Here is a 25,000-nt window from a genome sequence, read left to right on the forward strand (position 1 = left end):
AGAGAAGGAACAACAATTTCCTGATTAATATTGTTGTTAGACACAACCTTAGGAAGAAATCCAGGTTTAGGCCTAGATTTAGAGTTCGGCGGTAAAAGGGCTGTTAACGCTCCGCGGGCTTTTTTCTGGCCGCACCATAAATTTAACTCTGGTATCGAGAGTTAAAACAAATGCTGCGTTAGGCTCCAAAAAAGGAGCGTAGGGCATTTTTACCGCAAATGCAACTCTCGATACCAGAGTTGCTTACGGATGCGGCCGGCATCAAAAACGTGCTCGTGCACGATTCCCCCATAGGAAACAATGGGACTGTTTGAGCTGAAAAAAAAACTAACACCTGCAAAAAAGCAGCGTTCAGCTCCTAACGCAGCCCCATTGTTTCCTATGGGGAAACACTTCCTACGTCTGCACCTAACACTCTAACATGTACCCCGAGTCTAAGCACCCCTAACCTTACACTTATTAACCCCTAATCTGCCACTCCCGCTATCGCTGACCCCTGCATATTATTATTAACCCCTAATCTTCCGCTCCGTAAACCGCCGCAACCTACGTTATCCCTATGTACCCCTAATCTGCTGCCCTAACATCGCCGACCCCTATGTTATATTTATTAACCCCTAATCTGCCCCCCACAACGTCGCCGACATCTACCTACACTTATTAACCCCTAATCTGCCGAGCGGACCTGAGCGCTACTATAATAAAGTTATTAACCCCGAATCCGCCTCACTAACCCTATCATAAATAGTATTAACCCCTAATCTGCCCTCCCTAACATCGCCGACACCTACCTTCAATTATTAACCCCTAATCTGACGACCGGAGCTCACCGCTATTCTAATAAATGTATTAACCCCTAAAGCTAAGTCTAACCCTAACACTAACACCCCCCTAACTTAAATATAATTTTAATCTAACGAAATAAATTAACTCTTATTAAATAAATTAATCCTATTTAAAGCTAAATACTTACCTGTAAAATAAACCCTAATATAGCTACAATATAAATTATAATTATATTATAGCTATTTTAGGATTAATATTTATTTTACAGGTAACTTTGTATTTATTTTAACTAGGTACAATAGCTATTAAATAGTTAAGAACTATTTAATAGTTACCTAGTTAAAATAATAACAAATTTACCTGTAAAATAAATCCTAACCTAGGATATAATTAAACCTAACACTACCCTATCAATAAAATAATTAAATAAACTACCTACAATTACCTACAATTAACCTAACACTACACTATCAATAAATTAAATAAACACAATTGCTACAAATAAATACAATTAAATAAACTAGCTAAAGTACAAAAAATAAAAAAGAACTAAGTTACAGAAAATAAAAAAATATTTACAAACATAAGAAAAATATTACAACAATTTTAAACTAATTACACCTACTCTAAGCCCCCTAATAAAATAACAAAGCCCCCCAAAATAATAAATTCCCTACCCTATTCTAAATTAAAAAAGTTACAAGCTCTTTTACCTTACCAGCCCTGAACAGGGCCCTTTGCGGGGCATGCCCCAAGAAGTTCAGCTCTTTTGCCTGTAAAAAAAAACATACAATACCCCCCCCCCAACATTACAACCCACCACCCACATACCCCTAATCTAACCCAAACCCCCCTTAAATAAACCTAACACTAATCCCCTGAAGATCTTCCTACCTTGTCTTCACCATCCAGGTATCACCGATCCGTCCTGGTTCCAAGATCTTCATCCAACCCAAGCGGGGGTTGGCGATCCATAATCCGGTGCTGAAGAGGTCCAGAAGAGGCTCCAAAGTCTTCATCCTATCCGGGAAGAAGAGGCGATCCGGACCGGCAACCATCTTGATCCAAGCGGCATCTTCTATCTTCATCCGATGACGACCGGCTCCATCCTGAAGACCTCCACCGCGGACCCATCTTCTTCCGGCGACGTCCAACTGCAGAATGACGGTTCCTTTAAGGGACGTCATCCAAGATGGCGTCCCTCGAATTCCGATTGGCTGATAGGATTCTATCAGCCAATCGGAATTAAGGTAGGAATATTCTGATTGGCTGATGGAATCAGCCAATCAGAATCAAGTTCAATCCGATTGGCTGATCCAATCAGCCAATCAGATTGAGCTCGCATTCTATTGGCTGTTCCGATCAGCCAATAGAATGCGAGCTCAATCTGATTGGCTGATTGGATCAGCCAATCGGATTGAACTTGATTCTGATTGGCTGATTCCATCAGCCAATCAGAATATTCCTACCTTAATTCCGATTGGCTGATAGAATCCTATCAGCCAATCGGAATTCGAGGGACGCCATCTTGGATGACGTCCCTTAAAGGAACCATCATTCTGCAGTTGGACGTCGCCGGAAGAAGATGGGTCCGCGGTGGAGGTCTTCAGGATGGAGCCGGTCGTCATCGGATGAAGATAGAAGATGCCGCTTGGATCAAGATGGTTGCCGGTCCGGATCGCCTCTTCTTCCCGGATAGGATGAAGACTTTGGAGCCTCTTCTGGACCTCTTCAGCACCGGATTATGGATCGCCAACCCCCGCTTGGGTTGGATGAAGATCTTGGAACCAGGACGGATCGGTGATACCTGGATGGTGAAGACAAGGTAGGAAGATCTTCAGGGGATTAGTGTTAGGTTTATTTAAGGGGGGTTTGGGTTAGATTAGGGGTATGTGGGTGGTGGGTTGTAATGTTGGGGGGGGGGTATTGTATGTTTTTTTTTACAGGCAAAAGAGCTGAACTTCTTGGGGCATGCCCCGCAAAGGGCCCTGTTCAGGGCTGGTAAGGTAAAAGAGCTTGTAACTTTTTTAATTTAGAATAGGGTAGGGAATTTATTATTTTGGGGGGCTTTGTTATTTTATTAGGGGGCTTAGAGTAGGTGTAATTAGTTTAAAATTGTTGTAATATTTTTCTTATGTTTGTAAATATTTTTTTATTTTCTGTAACTTAGTTCTTTTTTATTTTTTGTACTTTAGCTAGTTTATTTAATTGTATTTATTTGTAGCAATTGTGTTTATTTAATTTATTGATAGTGTAGTGTTAGGTTAATTGTAGGTAATTGTAGGTAGTTTATTTAATTATTTTATTGATAGGGTAGTGTTAGGTTTAATTATATCTTAGGTTAGGATTTATTTTACAGGTAAATTTGTTATTATTTTAACTAGGTAACTATTAAATAGTTCTTAACTATTTAATAGCTATTGTACCTAGTTAAAATAAATACAAAGTTAGCTGTAAAATAAATATTAATCCTAAAATAGCTATAATATAATTATAATTTATATTGTAGCTATATTAGGGTTTATTTTACAGGTAAGTATTTAGCTTTAAATAGGATTAATTTATTTAATAAGAGTTAATTTATTTCGTTAGATTAAAATTATATTTAAGTTAGGGGGGTGTTAGTGTTAGGGTTAGACTTAGCTTTAGGGGTTAATACATTTATTAGAATAGCGGTGAGCTCCGGTCGTCAGATTAGGGGTTAATAATTGAAGGTAGGTGTCGGCGATGTTAGGGAGGGCAGATTAGGGGTTAATACTATTTATGATAGGGTTAGTGAGGCGGATTCGGGGTTAATAACTTTATTATAGTAGCGCTCAGGTCCGCTCGGCAGATTAGGGGTTAATAAGTGTAGGTAGGTGTCGGCGACGTTGAGGGGGGCAGATTAGGGGTTAATAAATATAATATAGGGGTCGGCGGTGTTAGGGGCAGCAGATTAGGGGTACATAGGGATAACGTAGGTGGCGGCGCTTTGCGGTCGGAAGATTAGGGGTTAATTATTGTAAGTAGCTGGCGGCGATGTTGTGGGGGGCAGATTAGGGGTTAATAAATGTAATATAGGGGTCGGCGGGGTTAGGGGCAGCAGATTAGGGGTACATAAGTATAACGTAGGTGGCGGTCGGAAGATTAGGGGTTAAAATTTTTAATCGAGTGGCGGCGGTGTGGGGGGAGCTCGGTTTAGGGGTACATAGGTAGTTTATGGGTGTTAGTGTACTTTAGGGTACAGTAGTTAAGAGCTTTATAAACCGGCGTTAGCCAGAAAGCTCTTAACTCCTGCTTTTTTCAGGCGGCTGGAATCTTGTCGTTAGAGCTCTAACGCTCACTGCAGAAACGACTCTAAATACCGGCGTTAGAAAGATCCCATTGAAAAGATAGGATACGCAAATGGCGTAGGGGGATCTGCGGTATGGAAAAGTCGCGGCTGCAAAGTGAGCGTTAGACCCTTTAATCACTGACTCCAAATACCAGCGGGCGGCCAAAACCAGCGTTAGGAGCCTCTAACGCTGGTTTTGACGGCTACCGCCGAACTCTAAATCTAGGCCTTAGTGCGCAAAACCACCTTATCAGAATGGAATATAAGATAAGGCGAGTCACATTGTAATGCAGATAGCTCAGAAACTCTTTGAGCAGAAGAGATAGCAACTAAAAACAGAACTTTCCAAGATAGAAGTTTAATATCTATGGAATGCATAGGTTCAAACGGAACCCCTTGAAGAACATTAAGAACTAAATTCAAACTCCATGGCGGAGCAACAGGTTTAAACACAGGCTTAATTCTAACCAAAGCCTGACAAAACGACTGAACGTCTGGGACGTCTGCCAGATGCTTGTGCAGTAAGATTGACAAAGCAGAAATCTGTCCCTTTAAGGAACTAACTGACCACCCCTTCTCCAAACCTTCTTGGAGAAAGGACAAAATCCTAGGAATCCTGATCTTTGGATCTTTGGATTAGCATCAATAAAGATATTTAAGCCATATCTTATGGTAAATTTTCCTAGTGCCAGGCTTTCGAGCCTGGATTAAAGTATCAATGACCGACTCAGAGAATCCCTGCTTAAATAAAATCAAGCGATCAATTTCCAAGCAGTCAGCTGCAGAGAAATTAGATTTGGATGTTGGAACAGACCCTGAATGAGAAGGTCCTGTCTCAGTGGCAGTTTCCACGGTGGCAGAGATGACATCTCCACCAGGTCTGCATACCAAGTCCTGCGTGGCCACGGAGGCGCTATCAACATCACCGAAGCCCTCTCCTGTTTGATTCTGGCAATCAGACGAGGAAGAAGAGGCAGAAACACATAAGCCAGGTTGAACGACCAAGGTACTGCTAGAGAATCTATCAGTACTGCTTGAGGATCCCTTGATCTGGACCCGTAACAAGGAAGTTTGGCATTCTGACGAGATGCCATCAAATCCAATTCCGGTGTCCCCCATTGATGAATCAATTGTGCAAACACCTCCGGATGGAGCTCCCACTCCCCCGGATGAAAAGTCTGACGACTTAGAAAATCAGCTTCCCAGTTCTCCACTCCTGGGATATATATTGCTGATAGATGGCAAGAGTGAGTCTCTGCCCATCGAATTATTTTTGAAACCTCTATCATCGCTAGAGAACTCTTTGTTTGCCCTTGATGATTGATATATGCCACAGTCGTTATATTGTCCGACTGGAATCTTATGAATTTGGCCGAAGCCAGCTGAGGCCACGCTTGAAGCGCATTGAATATCGCTCTCAGCTCCAGAATATTGATTGGTAGTAGGGACTCCTCCTGAGTCCACACACCCTGAGCCTTTAGGGAAATCCAAATTGCACCCCAACCCAAGAGGCTGGCGTCCGTCGTCACTATGACCCATTCTGGCCTGCGGAAGCACATTCCCTGAAACAGATGTTCCTGTGACAACCACCAATGAAGAGAGTCTCTGGTCTCTAGATCCGGATTGATCCGCGGAGATAAATCTGCATAATCCCCATTCCACTGTCTGAGCATGCACAGCTGCAGTGGTCTGAGATGTAAGCGAGAAAACGGAACTATGTCCATTGCCACTACCATTAGTCCAATTACCTCCATACACTGAGCTACTGATGGCCGCGGAATGAAATGAAGTGCTCGGCAAGTGGTTAGGATCTTTGATTTTCTGGCCTCCATCAGAAAAATTTTCATGTCTACCGAGTCTATCAGAGTTCCTAGGAATGGAACTCTTGTCAGAGGAACAAGTGAACTCTTTTTTATGTACACCTTCCACCCGTGAGTTCTTAGAAAAGCCAACACGATGTCCGTGTGAGATTTGGCTAGATGGTAAGTTGACGCCTGAATCAAAATATCGTCCAGATAGGGCGCCACTGCTATGCCCCACGGCCTTAGAACCACCAGAAGGGACCCTAGCACCTTTGTGAAAATTCTGGGATCTGTGGCCAACCCGAAAGGAAGGGCCACAAACTGGTAATGTTTGTCCAGGAAGGCAAACCTGAGGAACTGGTGATGATCTTTGTGGATAGGAATGTGAAGATATGCATCCTTCAAATCCAAGGTAGTCATATATTGACCCTCCTGGATCATTGGTAAAATTGTTCGTATGGTCTCCATCTTGAATAATGGGACTCTGAGAAATTTGTTTAGAGTTTTGAGATCTAAAATTGGTCTGAACGTTCCCTCTTTTTTGGGGACCACAAACAGATTGGAGTAAAACCCCTGCCCTTGTTCTAATTTTGGAACTGGGCAGATTACACCCATGGTATATAGGTCTTTTACACAGCGTAAGAACGCCTCTCTTTTTGTCTGGTTTACAGACAAACGTGAAAGATGGAATCTCCCCCTTGGGAGAGAATCCTTGAATTCTAGACGATACCCCTGGGACACAATTTCTAATGCCCAGGAATCCTGAACGTCTCTTGCCCAAGCCTGAGAGGAGAGAGAAAGTCTGCCCCCTACTAGATCTGATCCCGGATCGGGGGCTGCCCCTTCATGCTGTCTTGGTGGCAGCAGCGGGCTTCTTGGCCTGTTTACCTTTATTCCAGGTCTGGTTAGGTCTCCAGACTGACTTGGATTGAGCTAAGTTCCCCTCCTGCTTAGAGGCGGATGAGGAAGTAGCGGGACCGCCTTTAAAGTCACGAAAGGAACGAAAATTATTCTGTTTGGTCCTCATTTTAACCGTCTTGTCCTGAGGAAGGACATGATTTAGATGACACATCAGCAGACCATGACTTAAGCCATAACGCTCTGCGCGCTAAAATGACAAAGCCTGCATTCTTTGCCGCTAATTTAGCCATTTGGAAAGCGGCATCTGTAATAAAAGAATTAGCTAGTTTGAGAGCTTTAATTCTATCCAAAATATCATCTAATGGGGTCTCAACCTTTAGAGACTCCTCTAGTGCCTCAAACCAAAAAGCTGCTGCAGTAGTTACTGAAACAACTACTGATGAATAAACAATTTCTTTAGAAGACCCTCTAATTTTTTTATCCATAGTATCTTTGAAAGCACAACTGTCCTCAATAGGTATAGTTGTACGCTTAGCCAGGGTAGAAATAGCTCCCTCCACCTTAGGGACCGTCTGCCACGAATCCCGAATGGTGTCAGATATGGGAAACATTTTCTTAAAAGTAGGAGGGGGAGAGAACGGAGTGCCTGGTCTATCCCATTCCTTAGTAACAATGTCCGAAATTCTTCTAGGGAGTGGAAAAATATTAGTGTAAGTAGGGAGTTCTAGATATTTATCCATTTTACACAATTTCTCTGGTGGGATGAGAAAGGGTCACAATCATCCAGAGTCCCTAAAACCTCCCTGAGTAACAAGCAGAGTTATTCAAGCTTAAACTTAAAGGCCGTCACATCTGAGTCTGTTTGAGGGAACAACTTTCCTGAATCACAAAAGCTGTCCCTCAGACAGCAATTCCCCCACCCCCAACTCAGAACACTGTGAGGGTACATCGGAGATGGCCAATAAAGCATCAGAGGGCTCAGTATGTACTCTAATACCTGACCTGCTGCGCTTACCCTGTAAACCAGGCAGTTTAGATAATACCTCTGTAAGGGTAGTAGACATAACTGCAGCCATATCTTGCAGGGTGAAAGAATTACACGCACTGGAAGTACTAGGCGTCGCTTGGGCGGGCATTAAAGGTTGTGACACTTGGGGAGAATTAGATGGCATAACCTGATTCTCTTCTGACTGAGAATCATCCTGAGACATAGTTTTATCAGCTAAAATATGTTCTTTGCAATGTAAGGCCCTTTCAGTACATGAGGGACACATTTTAAGTGGGTGTTCCACAATGGCTTCTAAATACATGGAACATTGGCTTTCCTCAATGTCAGACATGTTAAACAGGCTAGTACTAACCACAAACAGGCTAGAAAACACTTTATTTAGTGAAAAAATAATAATCTGAAAAAACTGTACTGCGCCTTTAAGAGAAAAAAAAGAGAAAAAAAAATTATCTAAATTTTATGCTAAATATATCCTAACTTGCCAGCTAAGATTGCACCACAAGAAAAGGATCACTTAACTCTTATGTATAAAAACGTTAGACAAAAAATGTTATAATCAGTCAAAAAAAAAAACCTGCACCTCGCCACAGCCCTGTTGTGGCGCCTACCTGCCCTCAGGGGTCTGCAAAATCGGATTAACCCTTCGATTAGGCCTAAACTTTCTTGAAGGGCCCACCGGAGCTGGAACTTGCTGTCTGCATGGGGAATATAACTGCGCAACTGAGGCACGAAAATAGGCCCCACCCATCTACTCGATGTCTCACAGCCTTGCAAAAGGACCGCTCCCAAGCGGTCTAAAAATCTAGCCATGTGGGTTCATATACCCAAATCTAACTGAAGCCATGTGTACCCTCCATTGCCAATAAAAAAATAAAACGTTTGTCGCAAAAAAACGTTATCTCCCAACATATAATCGTTTGCCCACAAACATTATGTTATCAGTGTCAATCATTTTATAGCCCAATATACAGGTCCAGTAATACTCTTTTTCACAATAGAATTACTGCTTACCCCTTCCCTCATGGGGATACTGTCAGCCAATTCTGAAATAACACAGTCTTTCCAGAAAAAAATGACTGAACATACCTCAATGCTTGTAGCATGAAAACCGTTCCTCACACTGAAGTTTCTTAAGTACTCCTCAGCCATTCTGTGGATCTTAGTGACAACTGCTAAGATCATCAGTTTCCAGGCAGAAATCTTCATCCATCTGCTGCCTGGGAAAAAATAGCACTCACCGGTACCATTTAAAATAAAAAAGTCTTGCTTGAAGAAAATAAAAACTAACATTTTATCACCTCTTTCACTTTACCCTTCCTATCACTTAGTGTAGGCAAAGAGAATGATTGGGGGTGGAGTCAAGGGAGGAGCTATATAGACAGCTCTGCTGTGGTGCTCTTTGCCACTTCCTGTTAGCAGGAGGATAATATCCCACAAGTAAAGGATGAATCCGTGGACTCGTCGTATCTTATAGAAGAAATATATCAAAGGATCTGGGAGAGGGAGGAGGGTATTGAGGGGGGGCAGTAACACTACAGAAAAATCTATCATTTATAAAAAAAATAAAAAATATATGTTTTTGGGGCAAACTGGGTACTGGCAGCTGTGGATAGATGGCAGCAAATAGGTAGCGGGGGGAGGGTTAGAGAGCTGTTTTGGGGGATCAGGGAGGTTGGGGACTAAGGGGGGGGGGGTCCATCAAAGCTGAATAGATATTTAAAAAAACAAAAAAACAAAATAATTTTAATACTGGCATACTTACTGCCAGTACTTAAGATGGCGGGGACAATTGTAGGGTGGGAGAGGGGAGAGAGCTGTTTGGGAGGGATCAGGGGGTGGGATAATTCAGGTGGGAGGCTGATCTCTACACTAAAGCAAAATTAACCCTGCAAGCTCCCTACAAGCTACCTAATTAACCCCTTCACTGCTGGGCATAATACAAGTGTAGTGCACAGTGGCATTTAGCAGCCTTCTAATTGCCAAAAAACAACGCCAAAGCCATATAAGTCTGCTATTTCTAAACAAAGGGGATCACAGAGAAGCATTTACAACCATTTATGCCATAATTGCACAAGCTGTTTGTAAATAATTTCAGTGAGAAACCTAAAGTTTGTGAAAAAAATAGTAAAATAAGTAAATAATTTGGCGGTGAAATGGTGGCATGAAATATACCAAAATGGGCCTAGATCAATACTTTGGGTTGTCTACTACACTACACTAAAGTTAAATTAACCCTGCAAGCTCCCTACAAGCTCCCAAATTAACCCCTTCCCTGCTGGGCATAATACACGTGTGGTGCGCAGCAGCATTTAGTGGCCTTCTAATTACCAAAAAGCAATGCCAAAGTCATATATGTCTGCTATTTCTGAACAAAGGGGATCCCAGAGAAGCATTTACAACCATTTATGCCATAATTGCACGAGCTGTTTGTAAATAATTTCAGTGAGAAACCTAAAGTTTCTGACAAAATTTGTGAAAAAGTGACAATTTTTTTTTATTTGATCGCATTTGGCGGTGAAATGGTGGCATGAAATATACCAAAATGGGCCTAGATCAATACTTTGGGTTGTCTACTAAAAAAGAAAAAAAAACATGTCAAGGGATATTCAGGGATTTCTGACAGATATCAGTGTTCCAATGTAACTAGCACTAATTTTGAAAAAAAAGTGGTTTGGAAATAGCAAAGTGCTACTTGTATTTATTGCCCTATAACTTGCAAAAAAGCAAAGAACATGTAAACATTGGGTATTTCTAAACTCAGGACAAAATTTAGAAACTATTTACAATGGGTGTATTTTGGTGGTTGTAGATGTGTAACAGATTTTGGGGGTCAAAGTTAGAAAAAGTGTGTTTTTTCAATTTTTTCCTCATATTTTATAATTATTTTATAGTAAATTATAAGATATGATGAAAATAATGGTATCTTTAGAAATTCCATTTAATTTCGAGAAAAACGGTATATAATATGTGTTGGTACAGTAAATGAGTACGAGGAAAATTACAGCTAAACACAAACACAGCAGAAATGTAAAAACAGCCTTGGTCCCAAACGGACAGAAAATGGAAAAGTGCTGTGGTCCTTAAGGGGTTAAAATCACACACTCTACCTGAATCATGAAAGAAACAATTTGGGTTTTTATGTCCCTTTATTGCTACCTTATATAGGCAAAATATTACACTAAAACCCCCCTTTTTGTATGAAATGGGGCATATTTTCTCTTGTTTATAAAATATGACTGGGTTTTGTCCTTGCAGCAGCCTATTGAGATTTGTATGAAGGGTCTGTTTTTCTTGTTTTGCTTTTATATTTACTGTGTATGAGGTTTGGATCATTTGCAATAAGTCATAATGAATATTTTTCCTGTCTGTTGCTCCCAGGCAGTTTTTATAAAATAATTTTTTCTTAGTGGTGAGAAATGACTGTATCAGCTCTGAATACTCCTTAGTACCTAATGATACAGCGCAATGCACGACACATCAGTCAGTTATACAACAGTCTCACAATGACGATGAATGCTGTTGCTAATAATTGAGAAAACAATATACTAAAGAGGTTTCTTTTTGCATAAAATGTATGAAATGTATATAATATGTTACAGTTATAATTTGTGCTGTATAATTTGTTTCTTTGTGTCCTAAATCACCTACTGTGATGTCACCTGTGGTTACATCGATCAGAGAATAAAGTACAAACGCAGAGATAATGCAAAATTTAATAACTAAAAACTAGCATTGCAATATACATTCATTATTTATTTTGCCATTTTTTTGCTGTAAAAAATCTCCGATATTGTGTTATGTGCACTCTCCTCAGAGACGTTGTACTGCCTACATCATACTTGTATGGTGAAAATCCTCCTACAGCATGCTGCACAGTGATTCATTTACATCTGCCCGTAACTAGCCAGAGGAGACTAGGAATGTAAATGCTTAAAGGGACAGTGTACTTGAAAATTGTTATTGTTTAAAAAGATAGATAATCTCTTTATTATCCATTCCCCAGTTTTGCATAACCAACACATTTATAGTACTGTTTTACCTCTATTATCTGTATCCAAGCCCCTGCAGACTGCCCTTTATCTCAGTGCTTTTTACAATTTTACAGATTAGCCAGTCAGTGCAGGTTCTTGCATAACCATTATCATTCTTCACGAGAGTGAGCACAATGTTATCTATATGGCACACACACATGAACTAGCACTATCTGGCTGTCATGCAAGATTTAAAATTCACTGAGATAAAGGTTGGTCTGCAGGGGCTTAGAAACAGGCAAACTTAGAGGTTATAAAGTGTATTAATATAACGATGTTGTTTATACAAAGCTGACAAATGGGTAGTAAAGGCGTTGTCTATCTTATTAAACTATAACATATCAAGTAGACTGTCCCTTTAAAGACTTCTCAAGAGGTGTATCCCTTAACTGCACTTGGTGTGCAAAAGCTTGTAGGTTTACTAACAAAAGAAAAGTGTTAAATTATTTTCAAATATTTATTTTGCAGTGCAGAGTTCAATTGTCGATGTATGTTATGAATGGCTTTAATGTCCCTTTAACAGATGTAAATACATTAAAGTGTCAGTTGAGAAGAGAAAAAAAAGCAGAAAAATAAAGCACATGTGCAGGTCCATAATACATCATGAGTTTAGCAGCTAAATGGCTTGGACCTGGAATGTATTTTTGCCTACGACCTGTGCCTAGGGCAGCAGAATTTATGGGATTGCAGTGTATCTAATGGTTCGTTGTATGGCACAATGCCACTTCACTCCTATGCTCTCTAGGTGCTTTATTTATTAAGTATATTACAAGGGCCTAATAACCCCTCTGTGTGCCCCTGACCTCTGGCTGTAAGAACAAAATTGTTGGGAAGGGGTTTAGGGGAGGGGCCAAATGATTTCTCAATGTCTAGGGCAGCACAGAAGATAAATACACCGCTGGTTTGTACATAGCACATACCCGGATTGCAGAGTTATTGTCGTCAATGAGAGTGTCTGTCACCTCCAGTTGGGCTTCTTCTACCACCTTCTGTAATACCATACGGAACGTTCCTATAAGCCTAAAAGAAAGAGAGAGGGGTTTGAACATTCAGAACTTATAAAATATGATGCCTTCCTATTGCAGTGACTGCACATACATTATTAGATGCATCCAACATACCTGAAATGTGTTCACAAGTTATATTCCCTTTTGTTTAACCTCAAATATAAACCGGTTGCAAGGTGTTAAACACATTGTTAAAGTCAGCTCAAGAGCAGCAATGTACTACTGGAAGCTAGCTTGTGATTAATGGCTACACACATGTGCCTCTTGTCATTGGTTCATCAAATGTGTTTAGCTAGATCACAGTAGTACATTGCTGCTCCGAAGCTGACTTTAATGATGCATTTAACCCTTTTGCGGCTAATAAACACATACTTATATGGAAGCTACAATGCAAATATAAAATGATCCATTAACATGAAAATTCCTGCATTCTGACACATTAGACAATTATTATCAATTATGAATATTTAGCATACATGTTTACATTTTATTTTAGTCATCTACCGTTTTCTTTCATGTAGGTCTGTAAAACCCATAGAAAACCCAGTGTTATGATTTATAGTTTTTTTTGTGTTATTAACCAAGTTTTCTTGTTATTTTAATTTTATAATTATTCTAATTCAGACATCTGCTGTTCTAATGCATCAGAGTGCCTTAGAAAAAGAAGTAAAAACATTCTCCAAACTTCAATACAATGTTTTAATAGAAAGAAATAGGTGACGTGCAGTCTAACATCTTTATAACTGGCAGTGCTAAAGCTGACCACTTGGCACCTTTTGGTACATTATTGTATGGGTTTTGTTTTTCTAGGGAATTCAAAAGACATATGACAAAGCAAAAAATATATATTTTATTGAAACATTATATTTGAGCAGCTTATTTCTTATTGGGTGATATCCATCAATATTAACTAAAATAAAAAAGATTGGCTTGGTGACATTGACATATCTCCTTCTCTGGTTTGTTTTGGGTTGCTATGTTTATTGGAAATAAATGCCAGCTACAGTAAGTACAAATGTATGACCAGGGAACTAGAGTTGTTACTATTGATAAACAGCAGGAGTCAGATAAAACATACCCTGAATTCTTATTCATATTATATAGGAATTACACTGTCCCTTAAAAATATTAACACTTAGAATAACATTGACGCTTCATGACTGATCCAATTCTTCTTGTTTAAAAATAGCTCTATCCTATTTTTCTATCTGTCCTGAGGAAAAGTATGACATATTGGGTATTCCAAGTGTCCAGAATTAAACTGGACAGTACAATATTTTCACAGACTGCCCAGTAAAATCTATGAAGAAATACTGGTAACTTGTAAGACCACTGAGTAGGAGCTAAATGCAAAAACTCTCCTAAGCTTCTATACTTTGTAGAAATGGCAAAGGAAGAAGTGGCACTGTCTGTGCATTACCCAATAAGGGTAAAAAAAGATCCCTATCACATGGGCTACTGGCAAACACAGACGTGCAACATTTGTGCTAAATATAGGTGTAGGTATAGGTGGAGTCAAGGGACCTAAGAAGTTTGGGAAGGGGTCATTGAGTGACTCCCCATAGCCATTACCCATGCCCAGTTACCTACATAGGAGAAACAGTTTTTTTAAAGCCCTCAAGCAAGGCTGGAGATGAAATTATTGATGTAAACTAAATGGAATAATTTTGACTCCTCTAGGTTAAAGATAAATGCTTCAGTGAAAATAGTTGAAGACAAAATAAGCATCATCCTTGAATGTTCGGTATAAAGATTGTTGGGTACTAAACAATGTATTCCCTTTTTGTTCTAATTTTATTTTTGCTATAAAAAGGGCATTAATCCTGCTTTCTCTAATTCCCCAAGTCTTTCGGCGAGATTACGAGTTTTTGTCAGTAATGGTGTGCGGTGTTAACAAGCCTTTTTTTCTCACCGCTCACTTAAGACAACGCTGGTATTACGGGTTTCTACAACCCCGGCGTTAGCCGCAGAAAAGTGAGCGTCGAGCAAAATTTAGCTCCACATCTCACCTCAATACCAGCGCTGCTTACGGTAGCAGTGAGCTGGTTAAACAAGCTCGTGCACAATTTCCCCATAGAAAACAAAGGGGCTGAGCCGGCTGAAAAAAAAACGAACACCTGCAAAAAAATAGCGTTCAGCTCCTAACGCAGCCCCATTGTTTCCTATGGGAAAATACTTTTTATGTCTACACCTAACACCCTAACATGAACCCCGAGTCTAAACACCCCTAATCTTACACTTATTAACCCCTAATCTGCCGCCCCCGACATTGCTGAGACCTGCATTATATTATTAACCCCTAATCTGCTGCTCCGTACACCGCCGCAACCTACATTATACCTATGAACCCTTAATCTGCTGCCCCCAACATCGCTGATACCTACATTATATTTATTAACCCCTAATCTGCCACCCCCAATGTCGCCGCAACCTACCTACACTTTTTAACCCCTAATCTGCCGCCCCCCAACGTCGCCGCAACTATAATAAAGTTATTAACCCCTAAATCTAAGTCTAACCCTAAACCTAACCCCCCTAACTGAAATATAATTTAAATAAATTGAAATAAAATAACTACAATAAACTAAATTAGTCCTATTTAAAACTAAATACTTACCTATAAAATAAACCCCAAGATAGCTACAATATAACTAATAGTTACATTGTAGCTATTTTAGGATTTATTTTTATTTTACAGGCAAGTTTGTATTTATTTTAACTAGGTACAATAGTTATTAAATAGTTATTAACTATTTATAGCTACCTAGCTAAAATAATTACAAATTTACCTGTAAAATAAACCCTAACCTAAGTTACAATTAAACCTAACACTACACTATCATTAAATTAATTAAATAAATTACCTACAAATAACTACAATTAAATAAACTAACTAAAGTACAAAAAATAAAAATAACCTTGTTACAAAAAATAAAACAAAATAAGTTACAAACATTTCAAAAATATTACAACAATTTTAAGCTACTTACACCTAATCTAAGCCCCCTAATAAAATAAAAAAGCCCCCCAAAATAAAAAAACCCTACCTAAACTAAATTACAAATAGCCCTTAAAAGGGCCTTTTGCGGGGCATTGCCCCAAAGTAATCAGCTCTATTACCTGTAAAAAAAATACAATACAATACCCCCCAACATTAAAACCCACCACCCACACACCCAACCAGGGCCGGATTTACATCTCAGGTGCCTGTAGGCACAAAAACCTGAAGCGCCCCCCCACCCCTACCCCAAAAAAGTGGAAAAAATAGGACTTTTTTATTATTATTTAGGACAACTAAAATAAATATTAGATGTAAAATTACATTTTCCCTTTTATGGAGATACACAAATACACACACCAATTGCAATATTTGTTGTAATTGAAGCTACACCAAAAATCAATATTCACTTGACTCAAATGGCCATACAATTTCTATTACGTATATCATAAACAAATCATCATGTTAAACTTTTAATGCAAAATATTCTAAAGAAAACCCTATTTAAAGGGACATAAAATGTGACAGTTTGCTAGGGCATTTTATTATTGCACTAGTGCTTGCACAGAAGTGTGTTAGCCTCTTGCAAAAGAGTTAAACACATAGTCAATGTCAGTTCTGATACAGCAATACACATCTGTGCAGACCCAAATGGGCTCATAGCACATGTTTACATACAAGCCATTAGTGTATTGCTTTTCTGGAGATGACTTTGACTATGTACTTAACATTTTGTTGGAGTTAAACACAGTTTTTGGTTAAACAATAGCAATATTAGAACTAGCAGCAAGCAAGCTCATCAACAACCTGTGCAGCCAGTGGAAGAAAATATAAAATGTAGGTATTTTTTTTCCACTACATGAAAAAAATCTTGTGAACTCTGATATTTTTGGTACAAATACACACAGATGTTACATTTATTTTGTTCTGAAATATAAATATAATATGATGTTGCTCTTATAGGAAAAAATGGAATGTTGTAGATTATATGTAATCCAGGGGTCAACAAATGTGCTTAAAATTACAGAAATTCAATTTACCACAAAACACAAACATACCACACTTACTTGATAAAATAACAGATTAATTATAGAACAAAAACATTAATCCTGAAGCAGAATTTAACCCCCTGGCTATCAAAGAGTTTATTTTACAGGTAAATTTGTACTTATTTTAACTAGGAAGTTATTAAATAGTTAATAACTATTTAATAACTATTGTACCTAGTTAAAATAAATACAAACTTGCCTGTAAAATAAAAATAAACCCTAAGCTAGCTACAATGTAACTATTATATTGTAGCAATTTTAGGGTTTATTTTATAGGTAAGTATTCAGTTTTAAATAGGAATAATTTTATTTAGATGTATTTAAATTATATTTAAGTTAGGGGGGTGCTAGGGTTAGGGTTAGACTTAGGTTTAGGGGTTAATACATTTAATATAGTGGCGGCGATGTTGGGGGCAGCAGAATAGGGGTTAATAAATGTAGGTAGGTGTCAGCAATGTTAGGGACGGCAGATTAGGGGTTAATAAAATGCAACTAGTGTTTGCGAGGCGGGAGTGCGGCGGTTTAGGGGTTAAAACATTTATTAAAGTGTTTGAGATGTGCGGGGGGGTGTGTACTTTTTAGCACTTTAGTTAAGAGTTTTATGTTACAGCGTTAGCTCATAAAACTCTTAACTACTGACTTTTAAATGCGGTAGGAGTCTTGACAGGAGAGGCTGTACCGCTCACTTTTTCCAAGACTCGTAATACCGGCGTTAGGAAAATCCCATAGAAAAGATAGGATACGCAATTGACATAAGTGGATTTGCGGTATGCTCGAGTCGCGGAAAAAAAGTGAGCGGTACACCTGTACCTGCCAGACTCGTAATACCAGCGGGCGTTAAAAAGCAGCGTTGGGACCTCTCAACGCTGCTTTTTAAGGCTAACGCAAGACTCCTAATCTAGGCGTTTGTTTGCTTAAGGGAAGGAGATGTTAAAGGGACAGTCTACAACAAAATTGTTATTGTTTAAAAAGATAGATAATGCCTTTACTACCCATTCCCCAGCTTTGCACAACCGATATTGTTATATTAATATACTTTATAACATTTAAACCTCTAACTTCCTGCCTGTTTCTAAGCCACTATAGACAGCCTCTTACCACATTTTTTTTATTAGCTTTTCACAACAGGAGACTGCTAGTTCATGTGAGCCATATAGATAACATTGTTCTCTCTACTGTAGAGTTGTGCATGACACTGCACTAATTGGCTAAAATGCAAGTCAATAGATAATAATTAAATAGCCATGTGATAAGGGGGCTGTCAGAAGAGGCTTAGATACAAGGTAATCACAGAGGTAAAAAGTGCTGATACAGAGTACATCAGATCCGTTGATATCACATTTCACTGGTCAGTATACTACTCTGCCTTGTTCTCACGTGTAGTGCTGGAATGAAACTTCTATAAAATTATTCATTTTTCCCCATTCTCCAATCCTAGAATAACTGACAAAATTAAAGCATAAATTAAAAAAAAATGAAATGTTCTAGCATGTTAGATCCTTTTCTTGTTGTACTATTGCTTAAACAATACTATGGGGTCGATTTATGAAGCAGCGGACCTGAAGCGGACGTTAAGAAGCACCGGTCCTAAGACCGTTGCTCCTTAACTCGTCCGCCACCTCTGAGGTGGCGGACAGCAATCAGCCCGATCGGATACGATCAGGTTGATTGACATCCCCTGCTAGCGGACGATTGGCTGTGAATATGCAGGGGGTGGCATTGCACCAGCCTGAACTGCTGGTGCAATGATAAATGCCGACAGCGTATCATGTCCGCCCGCACCTTAATAAATTGTCCCCTTAGTTTAATCCCTTTAAAAAAGCTTCAGGCCAGCAATATATTACTGTTCCAGAGCTGAGCACAGCTGCTGAACCAATCATGGCATATGGACGTATGTGCCAATCACAGACCATCTTTAGCTCAGGATCACCAGATTAAAGGGACAGTCAACTACAGAATTGTTATTGCTTAAAAAGATAGATAATCCCTTTATTACCCATTCCACAATTTTGCATAACCAACACTGTTATATTAATATACTTTTAACCTTAGTGATAACCTTTTATCTAAGTATCTGCAGACTGTCACCTTATCTCAGTTCTTTTGACAGGCTTGCATTTTATCCAATCAGTGCTGACTCATAAATAACTCCACAGGAGTGAGCACAATGTTATCTAATATAACATACACATTAACTGACCCTGTCTAACTGTAAAAATCTGTCAAAATGTATTGAGATAAGAGTAGGTCTTCAAGGGCTTAAAAATTAGAATATGAGCCTACCTTGGTTTATCTTTCAACAAACAATAGCAAGAGAACATAGCACATTTGATGATAAAAGTAATATGGAAAGTTTTTTTTAAATTGCTTTCCTTATCTGAAGCATGTAAGTTTCTTTTTGACCAGACTGTCCCTTTAAATCTCAGCAGTGCATTACTTCTCCAGATTAGACTTTAACCATATGTTTAACGGCCAATAAGGGGTTAAACACACAGTGCTGTAATAATATAAAGCCGCAGCACAGTAGAACATTTCATTATAATTGCTTTATGTCCCTTCATATTTACAAGTCTTTATGTCTGGATATTTGGTAAACATCTGCATAGCTTGAAGCTCCTCCCCTCCTTCACTAAATTATTCTACCAGAGTTGTTATTATTATTTATTTGTATAGCGCCGCCAAATTCCGTAGCGCTGGGTACATTGATAGGGGTATACAATGACAAGGATTTGTGATAAAATACAAAACATAACAGACAAATCTAGTACAGGAGGAAGAGGGCCCTGCTCCGGAGAGCTCACAGTCTATAGGTTAAGGGTGCAGAGACATAAGGTTGGGGTAGCTTGTTATATCGGTTGTATTTGCAGCAGTGAGTCAGGCAGTTCATGTACATTTATTAGTTTGGTTTGGATGAGGGATGGAGGAGAGATGGTAGCCTCTCTGAATAGGTGAGTTTTCAAGCAGCATCTGAAGCTATACAAGGTTGGAGACAGTTTTATGGAGTGGTGTAGAGAGTTCCAGAGGACAGGAGCATCACGTGCAAAGTCTTGGAGACGAGAGTGGGATGTAGAGATAACTGCAGTGGAGAGACGTAGGTCAGAAGTTGATCGAAGAGGACGGGATGGGTAATATTCGGAGATGAGAGAGGAAATATAGTTGGGAGTTAGACTGTTTAGTGCTTTGTAAGTTAGGGTTAATACTTTAAATTGTATTCTGGAGTGTATGGGGAGCCAGTGTAGAGACTGGCAGAGTGGAGCAGCTGCTGTAGATCGGCGACTTAGGCGGATGAGTGTAGCAGAAGCATTCATAATAGATTGGAGGGAGGAGAGGCGATGTTTTGGAAGGCCATTTAGAAGAAGATTGCAATAATCAATGCGTGACAAAATGAGGGAATGAATTTGTATTTTTGTAGTTTTTTTGAGTAAGGAAGGGACAAATTCTGGAAATGTTGCATAAGTGTGAACGGCAGGATTTGGTAAGCGCTTGTATATGTGGGTTGAATGTGAGTTCTGAGTCAAGTGTGATCCCAAGACTGCGGACCTGGGGTGAGGTGTTGAGAATAGAGTCTCCAACCGTCAGAGAAATGTCAGGTGTTGGATGTCTTGAAGAGGGGGGGGGGGGGGAATACGAAGCAGCTTAGTTTTGGACAGATTGAGTTGGAGAAAGTGTGAATACTTTCAAGAGGCAGTTTGAAATCTGGTTGAGTAAAGAGGGAGAGATATCAGGAGAGCAGGGCCGACGCTTGTGTAAGGCAGTAAAGGCAGCTGTTTGGGGGCGCCGAGAATGGGAGGTATATCCTCCATGCGCCCGTGAATTTTTTTTCAATGTGGTAGTCATTGGGGCGTGCGCTGTGGGGCTTGCGAGTTGCGCTAATAATAACTTAAGCCTACCTCTATCTATCTTTGCAATGTGCACAGACAGTGTGTGTGGAGTGAGTCACTCACTGTCTGTCACTCTGAGCAGGAAATCGGATTCGGACTGGAGGTAAATCATGCGAGGCACCGCGTGACACAGTCTTTGACTGTTTATGCAAAGCACATGATGCTGAGAGTCATCAACCCACATCCAAGATGGCATCACCCTTGAGGGCATTAATATTGGGGAGAATCGCACTGCCGGCTGCTTACAGAGTAGAGTGTTTCAGAATCATTGTAATATGTTACAGCAGGGAGAGAGGTGCAAAGATTAAAGCTAAACCGGTCCCCTCCCATTTTCGCCTGGGATGTTTACTGTTAAAAGGTTCACTTTCGTACTTTCGTACTTCCGTTGGTTCCCTCACACAGCCAAGCTCTGTGTGTGTTAGCTATGGAGCAGACACTTTTTGTTTAAGGAATGCAGGCTTGGACTGTAAAACGTTTCTAGTGCTGCCTGGAATGAGACATAACAAGCAGAACACCCTTTAACCCCTTGCCTACCAGAGAGGATTGCAGTGTATTCACCTATTATGTGCTATAGTCCATTTTGATAGCCATGGGGTTAAATTGATCTTCTATGAAACCCTTGCAGGTGAGGAGGTTATGTCAGACTAGTTGCTCTGCTCATTATTACCAGTGCCGATTGTGATTTACAGCATTTAGGACACTTTGACAAAGATGTTTGTAGACTGTTGCTATGAGGGGCTTGATTACTAAAGTTTAACAGGTTAATGTGTATGTGTATAAACCACTCACATGGCATATTTGTGTGTGTGTATATATATATATATATATATATATATATATGTATGTGTGACTGTATATATATATATATATATATATATATATATATATTTATATATATACAGTAGCCGGTAGCCTAGCACTCCTTCCACTCTTGTGCAACCATGGCCCGGGTGCAGTCCTCAGAAAAATGAATAGGTTAGCTAAGTAGATGAAGGGCACTCACAGGACTTGTAGAATAGATAAAAGACAGTAATCTTTATTTTCCAAAAGTAACAATAACTCAAATAATGTCGATGTTTCGGCCCATTCAAAGGCCTTCTTCAAGACAGATTTTTATCAACTTCAGTGCACGTAGCACAAAAATATTCACAGGGCTCCCAGTGCCTATAAAACATTTTACCAGGAAGGATACATTAAGATTTCTCTCGTTTTTAAGTATGTCCTGGGACCACAAGACATTGCATTGATACAATAGGGTACAATAAAATACAAAAACAATAATAATACACAATATATGCAAAAAATTTAACATAGAACAGGTAGGAAATATTTAATCAACCATGACAGGTGCATTCTGTTTTGAGATATGTAGAGAGGGATCTCTTAAAGGATATTAGGCTTGGGGAAGATTTGAAAGTGTGCGGGAGGTCATTCCATAATTGTGGCGCTCTGTAGGAAAAGGAGGATCGAGCTGCTTTCTTTTTGTATTGAGGCAAGCTAAATAATGTGCTGGTACTGGATCTGAGGTTATAGGAGGTGGGAATAGCTGGGGAGAGCATTCTGCTCAGGTAGGGTGGTAGCTTCCCAGAAAGGCACTTAAACACAAGGCAGGAAAGATGGAGGGTGCGTCTGGATTCCAGCGTCAGCCAGTTTAGTTCTTTTAGCATGTCACAATGGTGGGTCCTGTAGTTACATTGTAGCACAAAGCAGCAGAACGAGTTATACAATGTATTAAGTTTATTAAGGTGAGTTTGCGGTGCTGGTACATAAACTACGTCCCCGTAATCCATGATAGGCATCAGCATTTGCTGTACAATCTTTTCCTTTACTGTAGGGCTGAGGCAGGATTTGTTTCTGTACAGGGCACCTAATTTTGCATAAAGTTTAGATGCAAGGTTTTCTATGTGGAGGCCAAAAGATAGATTGGGGTCTAACAACATACTCAAGTATTTGAAAGAGTGGACTGCGGTCAGCGTGCAATTGGATTTTGTATTGATGCGTAGATGGGAATTTTGTAATTTGTGTAATTTAGGTCCCGTTCCAAAGATCATTGTGACAGTTTTGTCAGTGTTTAGGAAGAGTTTGTTTTTTGAGATCCACTTTTCTACCTCTGTGAACTGATCTTGGAGCACTGCTTCAAGCTGCGGCAGATCTGAATTGTTTGCATAGATTACCGTGTCGTCTGCGTACATGTGTAAAGTTGAGGATTTGCAAACATTAGGCAGATCATTTATAAATAATGTGAATAGTAGGGGGCCGAGAATGGAACCTTGTGGAACACCACACGTGACTGGGAGAGGGAGGGAGTCGCTGTCAGAAATGGAGACATATTGTGATCGATCTGATACATATGATCGAAACCAGGTTAGCGGACTATCACCAATACCTGATATATATATATTATTTTTTTTAAAGGATACATAACTTGGGTGATAATCCAGTTACAATATATATAGAGCAAAACAAAACCACTCAGCATTTTTGAAAAAAATGCAACCAATAATTTAATCAAATAAATAGTTGCTTTTGTTTGATCATACACACACACACACCACAAAAATGACCACACTCACTGGGTAAATGAGCAGATGAACAATTTTTAATGTGACACTTGTGAGGAATAGGAGATTCTCCCCAAAACGCCACATTAAAAATTGTTTATCTGTTCATTTATCAAGTGAGTGTGGTATGTTTGAGTTTTGTGGTAAGTTGCCCCTCATTTAGTGCGAGTGTGGATCTCTATTATTTTCTGGATATACATATAATGTATTATTGTTGTACACAAATACTGAAAGACACCTAGCTCCTAGATTTTTCAGTTGGCTCCTAGATTTTAGATATATTTGTTGAGCACTGTCAGGTCTTGAAAAACCAAGGAGCCACTGGCTCCTTGAATTTTACACCTGACTCCTAACTTTTTGGATTATTTACCATAGATCTTTATACAAATACCACTGTGTGGCTCCTAAAATTATGGCTCCTAAATATTCTTACTGGCTCCTAATTTTAAACAGATTTGTTGATCCCTGGATTACTTATAATCTACATTTGAGTTTTTCTTTTGAGGGCAGGACATGACTAAGAACCAATTGCTGGTTTGAAACGTTGTTGCTTTATTATGGACCCTGTTTGAGCTAATAAAGGTTTTTTAACTACGGTAACTATATGGAGGTTGGAAATCTTTGAATTACTACAGTGACATTGGGACCTGGCTAATGCCTTTTCCATGCCCCACTTTGGAGAGTGCTGTCTTCCTTTGTGGTTTGTACCCAAAATATCAGAGTTCACAAGATCTTTTTAATGTGGTGGACCAAATAAATACATTTTATATTTTCTTCCACTGGCTGCAAAGTTTGTTGATGCGCTTGCTGCTACTTTTAATATTGCTATTGTTTACCCTAAACTGTGTTTAAACCCAACAAAAACATTAAGCACTGTTACGGTTGCCTCCAGGCTGGCTGGAAGTTGGACCGTAGAAAAGGATGCTCCTAGCGCTCACCAAAGGAGCAGCAGCACCGTAGACACTATAACTGCTGCGTAGCCACCATAAGTAATGCAGACTCTACGAACCACCGCTGCTGGGCTGGTATCTCGCCGTCTGCTCTGCGCCCTGGACCTACGACCAGGCTCCAGTAGGTGAACCTCTTCCTTCTGTAGAGCGAAGCAGGATCAGGAACAAGAGCTCTTACAAGAGCTCAGTAGCTAAGGGAGTATATAGAGCATAGCAATCCCTGTAGTGATTATAGCTTGTCCCCTACAAACATGAGTCAAGGCTGCAAGTTAGAGGGTCAGAATAGGTCTGATGTGCTGGAACACACAGCCTGCTTTTTATTGAGGTTACATGCAAAAAAGACGCTCTCAGGGGGAGGCATAAAATCCCCAATCACACATTTGATACATTTAGATAGAGACAACGCCCTTTGACAGGCCACAACAGCAGATAACATTACACACAAGAAAACAATGCAGTCCACCTTATCACTACTAGCAGTCTGATTAGACAATGGGAATGTTTATCCCTAAACTTAATTAGAGCTGATCCCAGCAAACTTGTATTTAGAATGCTGAACAAAATTTAACTCTTTAGTTCTGACCGAAGGGTCTGTCACATAGCACTTAATGGCACACAATGAAAACGAATGCTTTTGTAACAGTGCTCCCTTTCTGTGGAACACTCTGCCTGTGTGGTACTTGGTTCAGTAAGCCCTATTTACTGAACCAAGTGGGAGAAAGCCAGGGACAAGTTATTTTACAGGTCTGGGG

The 25,000-nt window shown here is 39.6% G+C and overlaps 1 protein-coding gene across 1 annotated transcript in view; it reads right to left on the reverse strand.

Annotated features, from left to right (window-relative positions):
* OTOF (otoferlin) overlaps positions 1-25,000 on the reverse strand; it is a 742,062-nt gene that overhangs the window by 438,784 nt on the left and 278,278 nt on the right. Inside the window, exon 4 of the mRNA XM_053709494.1 lies at positions 12,723-12,822. Coding sequence (XP_053565469.1) covers positions 12,723-12,822 — 100 coding nt within the window. The remainder of the gene's footprint in view (positions 1-12,722; positions 12,823-25,000) is intronic.

This window comes from Bombina bombina, chromosome 4 (assembly GCF_027579735.1).
Source record: "Bombina bombina isolate aBomBom1 chromosome 4, aBomBom1.pri, whole genome shotgun sequence".
Lineage (NCBI taxonomy): Eukaryota > Metazoa > Chordata > Amphibia > Anura > Bombinatoridae > Bombina > Bombina bombina.